Below are 11,814 nucleotides of genomic sequence, written 5' to 3' on the forward strand. Positions count from 1 at the left end.
AGCGGGCCTCTATATTTTGGTGGCCAAGGGCCTGTGAATCAGATGCAATAACAATGGTCCCTTCGAAAGATGCTAAGAGGAATTGACGCTGAACTAGATCGGGTAAAGAGTTTAGAAACTAATGATACAAATTAATATAAACACATAAGTAAAATGACATTGTATTGATTTGAGCAAATTATTTGTTAAGCCACAGATATACTAAAAATACCACAGAAACAAATTATAAACCTTTTTATATCGCTCTGATAAGCATGACTGTAATTTTGACAACTTTTTCTTTTCAAAAAAAATCATGGAAAATAAAATCTTAAAAAATATTGTCAGAGGGTGAAGATAACTGAAATTTAATTTCCTACTAAAAAAAAAATGAAATATTAACTTATGATAAATTTAGCATATTTATTGTTAAATCATAATTAAACTTTGAAAAATATCCCACTTAATAAAACACATTACTAACTATTTAGCAAATGTTTTAATTACATTTTTAACAAGGATAAGTAAATATAAGGATACTTATGGTTGTTTTTCTTTTACAATAATAGTGAAACATTTAAATGAATTTAGCACACTGAAGATAAGTATTACATAGTCAATTCCATAATAGCATTCACAATATCATTGTTATTATTACGCAAAGCTTTAACTGCTTTGCTACGTGATACATTAGCTTGGGACATGACCAGCTCAATATCTTTGCTCTCCACACCGCTGTTGTCAATTTCACCTTCCTCTTCAGACTCTTCTTCGATAGGCTGTGAGGCGATAGTTTGAGATGGACCATCACCTCCCAATCCAGCAGATTCAGGTGCTTTGAATTTTTCGGCAGCAGCCATCTGAGCTTGTTGACTAAGGTCTTCAATTTTAGCTTCCCCAAAAACTATATATGTATCACCAGCAGGACTCTTGTAAACATCAGGCTTAGTAATGACGAATAAGATATTCTTTGACTTACGAATGGTTACTCTGCAGACTCCCTGAACTTGTTTAAGGCCCAGTTTAGACATCAGCTTTCTTGCCTTTTTCTCACCTCGACTTTGCTTAGCCTTGCTAACTAATTCTTCACTAAGGCCGGCCATCTGAGCCATTTGGCTCGTGGTGCTGGACTGCCCAGCATCGGCTTCATCACCTTCGGGAGAAGAATCATCACTTTCTGATTCTGTACCAGATTTGCGATCAACTTCAGTTTTGTCTACTTCTTCATATACTTCAGACACACTCATTTGTGGCATGATTGAGGCAATTTGTATGAGAAGTTATTATACTTTACTATGAAACAACGTGCTCCTGAAATTTCGGAGTAACGAAAAGTGAAAAACAGGAAATTCGAAGTGTTGCCAGATAAATTTTAGAAATGTTTATTTTCCTAATTTTAGCGCTTTTGATTAAAAAAATAATGCAAATGCAATTATATTAAATGCAACTCACAAAATCATCAAAATATTTCATTTCATTTGAAAATAAAATATTTGTTTTCTTATTAAATCGAAAACTATATTTGCACAAAATTAACTGTAACTGAATGTAATAATAAAAATGTGTTGTGTGTAGTCTGCACTGTCTCGAAAAAAAATAAATAAATGTTTGTTTTATTGTTTAAATGTATCTGTAATTGCTGATTAATGATTATACTTTACTTTAAATAAATAAATTTAACATAACATAAGTAAAGATGGCTTTGCATCATTATTTACGAATTTTCCTTAATTTATATTTATATACTACATTATTTACTATTGTTAGTTGCCTTTACGAAGATCAAGTCGGCAAATTTGATTGGAAACAGCAGTACATTGGGAAAGTAAAATTCACTTATATAGATCCAACAGTAGGTGGATTACAAAAATTTGTCGTGGCTACCGAAGAAAATGTACTGGCTTGCCTTAGCACACGAAGTGGAAGTATAGTTTGGAGGCAAATACTAGAAAATGAAAAGAACGGAGAAATTAATGCCATGTCTCACGATGGGGATTTGATTACGGTGAATGGCGGAGGACAATTTATTCGTAGTTGGGATCCTAATACAGGTGTACTGCAGTGGGAGACACCTTTTCCTCATATTCAAAAGAAAACTGGAATAAATTTTTTTGAAATAAGCCCTTCCTCTAGGGAAGTCATTTTAGTTGAAATGATTACTAAGCAACAAGCCCAAGTATCTGTGTATGGTTTTACTCGAGCATCTCTGAAGACGTCTGATGTTATACCTGCACCTTGGTTTGATAAAAATACTCAATGCAAATTTATTTCTAGCAGTTATTTTGCATGTTTGGATAGCAAAAAAGAAAACATTTATCTTATATCTATAAAGGATAGCGGTTCATTTATTCCTGTGTCATTAAAAAGTCTTGGAATTGAGGTATCTGAAAATATTCAAAATATAAACATCATTACTTTGCCTTATCAAGGAACAACAGAAAAGCCTGTTTTTGCACTACAGTTGGATGGCAGTGGTATTCTATTAAAAATAGAACCTCCTGGTTTAAAATTAGTTAAACTTTTACCCAACTTGAATAAGTTAACTTCGACTCTGATTGATGATAGATTGACATTATTTTCAATTAACTTAGTGGAGTCAACATTCAAAATCAAAGCTGCAGATATTGATGTCAAAAGCTATATCCAAGAATTGGAAGGTGAATACAGTTTGACGGAAGACCGTGGTAAATTAGAATCAATTTTCATACTTCCTTACACAAAAAGAGATGCCAAAAAAGATTATCATATTAGCTATAAAATGTTACTTCTGTTTGAAGATTATTCGATATTAATGGTACATCGACAAGGCAGAATTAATTGGTCTAGAGAAGAAGCGTTATCTTGTATTGTTTCATCTGAAATAATGGATCTACCTTTGTCAGATATGGATGCAAGCATAGAACAGGAATTTAGTCAACCAGATGCTGGTTTGATTTCAATGCTCTTAACCCGTTTAAAATCTCAAGTGTACTTGTTTCAAACTGCTCTTTTACAAGCTGTTATGGGATTTAAAGGAGATGGTATCAGCATGGGGGGAGACAAGAAGACTTTAACTCGAGATACTTTTGGTCTTCATAAAATTATTGTTGTTCTCACAAAACCTGGTAAAACTTTTGGGATCGATAATCTATCAGGTTTAATTATATGGAGCCATTATGAAAAAGAATTATCTCCATTTTATATAGGTGATTCTCAAAAGCCTTATTTTTCGTTGTTTGTTCAAAGAACAACTGCTCATTTTCCGTATCCTCCTGTTTGTACTACAGTTGGACAACATTTAAACTCTAAAAAATCGAGAGTGTATTCGTTTAATCCAATTACTGGTAAAACATTAGAAAGTAGAATCCTTACCTTTCAGGTTAAACAAATAATGCCTATGGGCAGTCTTGATCATTATTTGAGACCAATTTTACTTCTGGATTCTAATAATAAAGTGCACATCTATCCAGAAGTAAAAGAAATATTTTCTCACACCAAGTCTCATTACTTTTTCACGGCTGACCAGTCTTCTGGCACTTTAACTGGATATTCTATAGTTGAAAAGAATAATGATCTGGCTGCCATTGAAATGTGGAAAGTAAAGCTACCAAATAAAATAGTCACTGTGGTTACCAAAAATCCTCAAGAACATGTACATTCTCAAGGACGAGTTATGGGAGATCGCAGTGTCCTGTATAAATACTTGAATCCAAATCTTGCTGCTGTATTTACTGTTGGAATGGATTCGATGCAAAAAACATTTTGCAATCTGTACTTAGTGGATGTTATAACAGGTTTAGTTGTTTATACAGCTTCTCACAAAAGATGCAGGCCACCGATTCACGTGGTTCATTCTGAAAACTGGGTGGTCTATAGTTTTTACAATGAGAAATCTAGAAGAATGGAGATTTCATCGCTTGAACTATTCGAAGGAATGTATCAAAGTAATACCACTGCCTTTTCATCTTTTGCCCCTCCTCCATTACCACTGATTGAGCACCAAACCTTCATTTTTCCCAATCTAGTTATTTCTATGGCTGACACTATCACAGAGCGTGGAATGACGAGCAAGCACATATTGATTGTTTTACCTTCCGGTGGAATTTTAGAATTACCTAAAACATTCTTGGACCCTCGTCGACCGATACATCCACTTCCTGAACATCGTGAAGAAGGCCTTATTCCCTACATTCCAGAATTACCAGTAATGGCTGAAGGTATCATTAATTACAACCAAAGTGTTATGCAAGTCAAGGGTATAACAACTGCCCCATCAGGTTTAGAGTCAACATGTTTGGTATTTGTTTATGGATTGGATTTGTTCTATACAAGAGTAACTCCGTCAAAAACTTTTGACATTCTTAAAGATGATTTTGATCATTATTTAATTAGTGTTGTACTTTTAGGACTTCTTATTTTGTCTTATACTACTAAACGTTTGGCAGCTCGGAAGACTCTTAGAGCAGCATGGAAATAACTCGCTAAATTTTTAGTGTTAATATAATTTTTGCCTTAATTGAATGTATTGAAGGTGGGCGATAGTCATCCTTGCCTGTTCAATGATTAGAATTAAATAATTTATATTATTGTTAATTTTGTCTCATATGTTAAATTATTTATTGTCATAGTATTTTTTTTTCTTCCTTTGCCTCTTACTGCCTTAAGTTTTGTCTTTTACATATTTTATTTAGGTTCATTATTTGTCTGCTGATGTAAGTCTTTAATTCGCATTTGATTCTGTAATTAGGTTTTAGACTAACTCCTCTAAAAAAAATTATATTTCTTTTAAAATAATAACAAAATTCTTATTGTTATAAAGTAAAACTTTATTCTTAGTGACATTTATTTATTTAAAATTTAGTAATGCCCTTTATTCTGAAGTTTTAAGACTATTTTAAAAGTCATACAATCAATTTCTTTTTTTTAATGAATTGTTAAATGTTTTGAGAATTGAATCCAGGGGTCAGTTTAGGTTTTTCTGAAAGTTACCTATTTTGGGAAATTTTAACATATTATGTTAAAATTTTTGTGGAATTGTGAAAATTTTGACATAATTTGTAAAAATTATATTGAAAAATTACCACAAAAATATAGATTTTTCGTTTCTTACGGGATACAAAAATAAAATTTTAAGAAAAAATATTTTGTGAAATTTTTCCTAATGTTGTATTTGTGAAGGTACCACAAAACGGTAGTAAATTTGGCCTGGACAGATCCCTGGCCTGGACTTACTTTTAAATTGTTAATATTTTTATGTTAAAAAAAAATAATTGCTGAGAAGTTACATTTTAGGATGTAAGGTTAACAAATGTTAAGTAGTAAATTGGAAATGTAATGCTGAATCGCATGTTCCTTCTTCTAAGTGTATTTCTACCATAGTAAATTGTAAAGATTAAAAAATTATGTAGTTTTCTAGAAGTTTAATTTTAATCTGTGTTTAGCATTAGACAATCTTATATTGCACCTTATAAATAAGGATTTTCATTTTTTTTTTTTCAAAAACTAATAAACCATATTTTGTAAATCAAGTATCACTTGTGATTAGGACAGCAAATATAATGTTTTATTGTTTCTAAGGTTTAAATCAACCTTATTCACAAAGATAAACAGAAAGGCACAAAACATTAATTCATGCTGAAAATTTTAGTTATTTTTATATGTGCCTTATTGTATATTACTCTTAAAAGAATTTTATTTTGCACTTTTATTTAAGTAGTCAAAGTAGAAAAAAATTAACAATTTCATAGATCTTAGATAATATATTTACATCTGTTAAATTTATCATTTATATTTCAGCTCATATTTATTCATTGAAAGTAGTCATTAGTGACCTTAATGAAAGGTAAGCATTTTATCTGTTTTTTTAACTTTGACAGAAAAATGTTTTTGCGCTTTAAGTAAAATTTTAACTCATTTTGTTAACTGATATTTCATTGATATTTTTTGCAAAAAACAAATGCTTGATATTTAAAATTGTGTTAAAAAAAATAGTTCATACATTTATAAATTCCTATCTTTTAAAAATGGTTTGATAGAATATTTTTTTCATTCAACTTAATGTTTTTTGTATACATTTACTGCAACTTTAATAAATTGCAGTTTATTGGAAGAATATAATGAGATATGTAAGATGTATTTAGGGTGTTACCTGTAATAATAAATATGTATTCTTCCTCTCTTGATCAAAGAACTCACTCTGTCTTGAATTTATTATAATTTTTTTTGTGTCAAAATTTTTTCTCTTGTCTTTAAAATGTTTTTATAAAAAATGTAAGTTTTGTGTGTGATTTTAAGTATTTATTATATTAAAATGTCTAATAACCCATTAATAAATCTTCAGTAAAATGATAACAAAACCAAATTTCTTCGAATGATTAGTCTTAAAATTCAGAACTTTCTGGTATTATTACAACGGGGAATTATGTAACAATACAATTGATGAAATTTTCCTTCACATTCAACTATTTCAATTTAATAAAATATTTGTAAATTTTTAATTAACCAAAAACCATTACTAGCTTGATTACAATTTGTTGCTAGCATATATGTATTATTAACATTCCATTAGATGATATTCATCAATCTGTGTTTAATTCATGATTTAATATATTTTAAAAGTGAAAGCATACTTTATAGGTTATTTTTGGTAACATATTTTCTTGATGACAATGAAGCTAATAATGAATTTGAAAAGTAATTTTATAAGATAAAATAAAATGATTTATAAAACAGTCAAATATTCACAAATCTACTGCATGAAAATATGAATTTTTTAAAAAAATACCTAGATGCTTCTTTAGCTGTCAAGAAAATATGGTACTCTTACTTGAGATAATTAAAAAGTACTTACTGTATATTTCCGAAAATAGACCCAGGATTTGTGAAAAATTTTCATAAGTTTATATGGGAAGCCGGCTTATGATTGGACCTATTAGCTTTGTAAAATTCCAGGCAAACATTACCAACAAAAATTTTAGCATTAGCGGTTGGCAAAAAGGAAGCATAAAAATAATGATGTAAAAATTATATTTTTTATGTAAATTTTTTTTACTGTTTATTTTTCTTCATAAAACAGCAAACGGACAGAAAAAGAACAGGCTAGCTTCTGAATTCTGATACTCGCTGTTAGGTCTGATTTATTTTGGCTATTTACCAAGCTGAACTTCTGATGATATTAATCTAGAGCGGTTAGTTAAAGACTTGAAAAAATAAACAAATAAGGCTGGGTAGGAAATCTATAACAGAAGTTGAAAGTTACTCACAAAGATGGTGTCTTATTTTTTTTTACATCTGCTTTTATAAGGGTTTTCAATATTGGATAAGTTAAAAAAAGAAAGAAACTCTTAGTTTATACTGGAATATGCTTATATTTAGATATGCATGGTAGTTATTATAATCAAAGTGTTAGTTTCCGTTATTCAGAATCTGATAAAACTTATGGCAGTTTTATTGTACACCCTGTAAATATATTTTAGGAATGTTGCAAATTGAATATAAATTATGTTTTATACCTTAATATTTGTTAACTCTTTTTCCATTGTGCTTTTTATCACAAATTATTTATTTAGTATAGTGTGGTATAGAATTGTAATTGAAAAATTTTCATTCATGTTTAGCTCAACTAAGTTATTTATTTTTTAGTAGTTTGGGTGTGAAAAAGGCACTCTATCATTTACCCTCAGTTTGGTCAGTTTAAAAAAAGAAATTATTTTCTCACCAGTTCCTTTAATACCTGAAAAATATTTTTCAAATCAAACTTAGCATCTGATTTGCTTTTTAAAAAAATTGACTTATAACAATTTTATGTTATTGATTGAATACATTCTATTTTAATTACATGATGTAACTGACCAAAAATACAGTGAAGAGGGTGTTTGTTAAGATGATATACTTTTTAATTACGACTATTTTTTATATTTATAATATGATGTAAAATAGAACATGGTTGTTATATAGATTGCATTAACTAATTTTACAAAATGAATTTGACGTTGTGATAATAAATTTCAAGTTTTATAAGTTCAAATGTGTTTTAGATAACATGACTGTTAAAATTGTATGTTTGTAAAAATGAATTTTGATTGTATACTTACATTTAATGCTAGATCACACTTAACACATATACCTTTTTTTCTCTTTGTAGCTTCTATTTAGATTTATATCAACATTTAGAAACTTGTTATGAAATTTAGAACATTTGTAAATAACTAACTCCCTTGTTGATTGAATAATCAACATTCAACTATGCAATTCAGCTAATAACTATGCAATTTCACAACAATTAAACTTTGTTGGTTTTGATGTGTTCAAAAAAAATTTAGACATGTTAAGAATTTTATTCAATGTTTTCTGACGAACAGAATTTAGAGAACTTATACTGTAAACTTCATAGAACAACATTTTATCGCAATGTAACAGCATTGAAGTATATTTTGTGAAGAAACTGTTAGCATATTTCAAATGGCATGATCAAGACTTGTAAAAATTTTAACAATTTTTGTACTTGTCAATCATGTTTGAGGTATTGGTAATATGTTAGTGTGAAAGCAAAAGACAAATTTCATTTTTGAATAACAGCAGTTTCATATTTTTATACTTAGACTGGTAAAAAGTCTATTATGTAAAAAAAAATAAAAATTGCTGTTATTTAAAATACAGTGAAACCTCCGTTAAGCGGACATTCATGGGACCAAAAAATTTGTCCGTTTATGAGAGTTGTCCGTTTACGGGAAGGATACCCTAATAACGAAATTTAACACCGTAAATTGTTTTTACAATATTCTCAAAGATTTAGAAATAATTAAATAATATCTACAAGGATACTGTAAATATCTACAAGAATATTTATTTAAGCAATAAGAAAGATAAAAAAGAATATATAAAGAAATTTGATATAAATACATAATTCTGGATGCAGCTACAGATAAATAAATATAATTTTCCTATTAGCATAGATACTCAAGTTAGACATATGATACCAAATAGGAGCGTACTGTCCTCAGTCCGTTTCAATTATTAGGTTCACATCCCCTTACACCTACTTATCATTTGATAGGGAACATGGTTAATACCTTCTTGGAAAATAAACCTCCCATGATTCACAGAAAAAAAAGTAATGCATACCTGTAAGTCATGAGGACCTATGGAGATGATTATTCACAATTGATCAGCTATCAAGTGTCTGAATAAATGTTTCATTTATATAAACACCTCAAAGATTATACTTCTGTTCTCTTTTTTTTACCCCAGTTGTGTTAAATACAGTCTTCAAATTGATAAGAAAATTAAAGAAATTTTCAATGGGGAAGAAGCATTGAGAGAAGTCATTTCAACTTGAGGGGTCTCATAACCTGTGTGGTCCAGATGAAAAGATCAAAAGATGCCGATGTCAGAATTATTTCAGGAGTGCAGTACCATTTTCTCTCCTTTCTTTACAAAGATAAGGCAAGGTGACAGGAGAAAGATTGATTTTTCGGTGGTGAAATAGCTTAACAATATTTTTAGTTATGGATAAGGCAAAAAGTTTTATTTACATGCTTTAAAAATGGTGAAAAGTTGCATTTTTTTATCTTGCAATTTATTTAGAAAAAGTAGTGTCCGGTTTGTAGAGATAAAAAACAACGTTACAGGATCAAAATGACTGTCCGCGTCCGGTTACGGGAGTGTCCGCTTTGCGGAGAATGTACGTAATGGTTTATTCATAGAAGATTCCCGGGGAATTAAAAATATGTCCGTATTGAGAGGCGTCCGTTTTGCAGGAGTGTCCATAACAGGAGGTTTCACTGTATATAGTTTTAACTTTTTTCTATGTGTTTTTGAGTCATAATAGTTTGATTAGTTTATTATTTATGAATTGTAATGAGATAGTTATTTCATAAAGTAATTTTTGAATTGTTTTCAAACAATAATTTAAATTGTTGTCCAACAATAAAATAAGCTTTAAACAAGAAAAGTTGTTTTTTCTTACTCTGTTAATGTAATAACTTTGTATTCATTTTTTTAAATCTAAGCTTTGTATTCAAGTTGTAATCAAAAATAAACTAAAAAAGCAAATTTTTTTTATTATTTCTTTAAGTATTTAACTTTGTTATTGCTGTTTGACTTAATATTAATTTTACAAATACTTTTTTGATCAATAAAATATGATAAAGTAAATTATATTGTGATACTTTTCAACAAAGTTAAGCAAAATAGGACTGCTGATTAAAATTAATTATTTGTAAATGTTAGATTTTTCTTCTTTTTTTTTTTTTTTTTACTTTGGAAATTTACTTTGACCAAGGTATTAAAAAAAATTTATAAAAATTGTTTTAGATAGTTCATTCTTTCATATTTTCTAACAGCCTCTTGTTTTCTAATAAATTCTTTTTAGTTCATAAAAATTAACCACAGACCATCGCCAATAACCCATTAATATAATTCTAGTGCAACATTAAATGTCAAATCACTCTTTCCAGTTTGTAAATCAAACCTTATTTTTAAAAGTTTGGAAATAAGCTCTTATTTCTGTATAAAGGCATATTTTAGTTATTAAATTCAAAGCAAAATTTGATAATTTTATAAACTGTTAATCTTAATACAGTTAAAAATATTCAAGCTTAATTTATTGTTTGGAAAAAAAAGTAATTTATTCAGTTTTAATTAAATATTTCATTTTATGTTATTACTATAAAAAATTATCTAGTACTACTTAGTACAGTGACAAAGAATATATTTTCTTGAATTTTATAACATGCCAGTCAAAATTAGAATATTTAGTTGTTTTTTTTTAGTTATTACAGAACTTAGTGCTATTTATTCGGAGCTGATTTCTTCCCCCTTTGTTACAGCATCTCAGAGATAAAAAACAACTTTTATTTAATAAATCTCAAATAATATTCTGGAAGTGAGATAGAAAAATTGAATACTCTACTAAAATTAAACTCAATATTTTAATTTGAAGTGCATGAAAAGTAAAATACTTAAATGTTAGCATTTATTTAGCACATTGATTGATAACATAGCATTGATTGATTAATTATACACCTGTTACCCTTTTGGGGGGGAAAAAATACAAAACTGTAACAGTGTAAGTTAAACCAAAACTTGCTTAAGCCTCTGAAAACATGTGTATAACTAACTTGTTTGAACATTATAAGTGCCGTCCAAACAAGTCTAATAAACAATTTGTTTTCTAGAGATGCTGTATTGAAAGAATGTAGGTACTTTTACTTTATACATTACTTTTACACTTTAATTATTAAATGCCTTAAGAATAAAAGAAAAGCAGTTATATTATAAGGGATCAAATTTTTACTGCTGATTTTTACTTACTGAATTGCTGTAAATGAACAATGAATTTTTTTCTTGTATATTCTTATAGTAATCTAGAGTGTTATGTTTATGAAGCTTTTTAGTTAATGCAACTTGTTATAAATATGCTACTTTTCATGTAAATATACTTTTGTCACTTCAACGAACATTTAAAATATTTGTTAATTTAAAAACTTCATGTATTCACTGAAACGCAATATACTGTATATCAATCAATATATATTTAAATATTTGTGATTCATATAAAAAACTGAAAATAAATGCCTTAGTACAATTATTTTTCGAAACCATACAGTACAGAAATGTAAATCTACAAAAATCATCAAATATGCATTAGTAAACATAAGAGCAATTTTTATAGCAATTATATTTTTAGAAAAGTATTTATTGGACTTATAGTAAAAATGGTTGAGTATATAGAAGACTAAATTGCAGTAAAACATTTATATTTTAAGTATTATCAAATCAATTTCTATGAGATAAATATTTTACTCAAAACATTTCAGAAAGTTCACAAGAGTCATGAAACAAACTTAAAAAAGT

The 11,814-nt window shown here is 28.4% G+C and overlaps 2 protein-coding genes across 2 annotated transcripts; one reads left to right on the forward strand and one right to left on the reverse strand.

The window, feature by feature from the left end:
* Positions 1-459: 459 nt before the first annotated feature.
* Positions 460-1,336, reverse strand: LOC107441007 (nascent polypeptide-associated complex subunit alpha). The gene has a single exon (XM_016054130.4). It carries the CDS (start codon positions 1,233-1,235, stop codon positions 588-590), a length of 648 nt encoding a protein of 215 aa, XP_015909616.1. The 5' UTR covers positions 1,236-1,336; the 3' UTR covers positions 460-587.
* Positions 1,337-1,518: 182 nt separating this feature from the next.
* On the forward strand, positions 1,519-11,532 carry LOC107441006 (ER membrane protein complex subunit 1). Its single transcript, XM_071182828.1, has one exon. It carries the CDS (start codon positions 1,676-1,678, stop codon positions 4,433-4,435), a length of 2,760 nt encoding a protein of 919 aa, XP_071038929.1. The 5' UTR covers positions 1,519-1,675; the 3' UTR covers positions 4,436-11,532.
* Positions 11,533-11,814: the final 282 nt, after the last annotated feature.

This window comes from Parasteatoda tepidariorum, chromosome 1, assembly GCF_043381705.1.
Source record: "Parasteatoda tepidariorum isolate YZ-2023 chromosome 1, CAS_Ptep_4.0, whole genome shotgun sequence".
Classification (NCBI taxonomy): domain Eukaryota; kingdom Metazoa; phylum Arthropoda; class Arachnida; order Araneae; family Theridiidae; genus Parasteatoda; species Parasteatoda tepidariorum.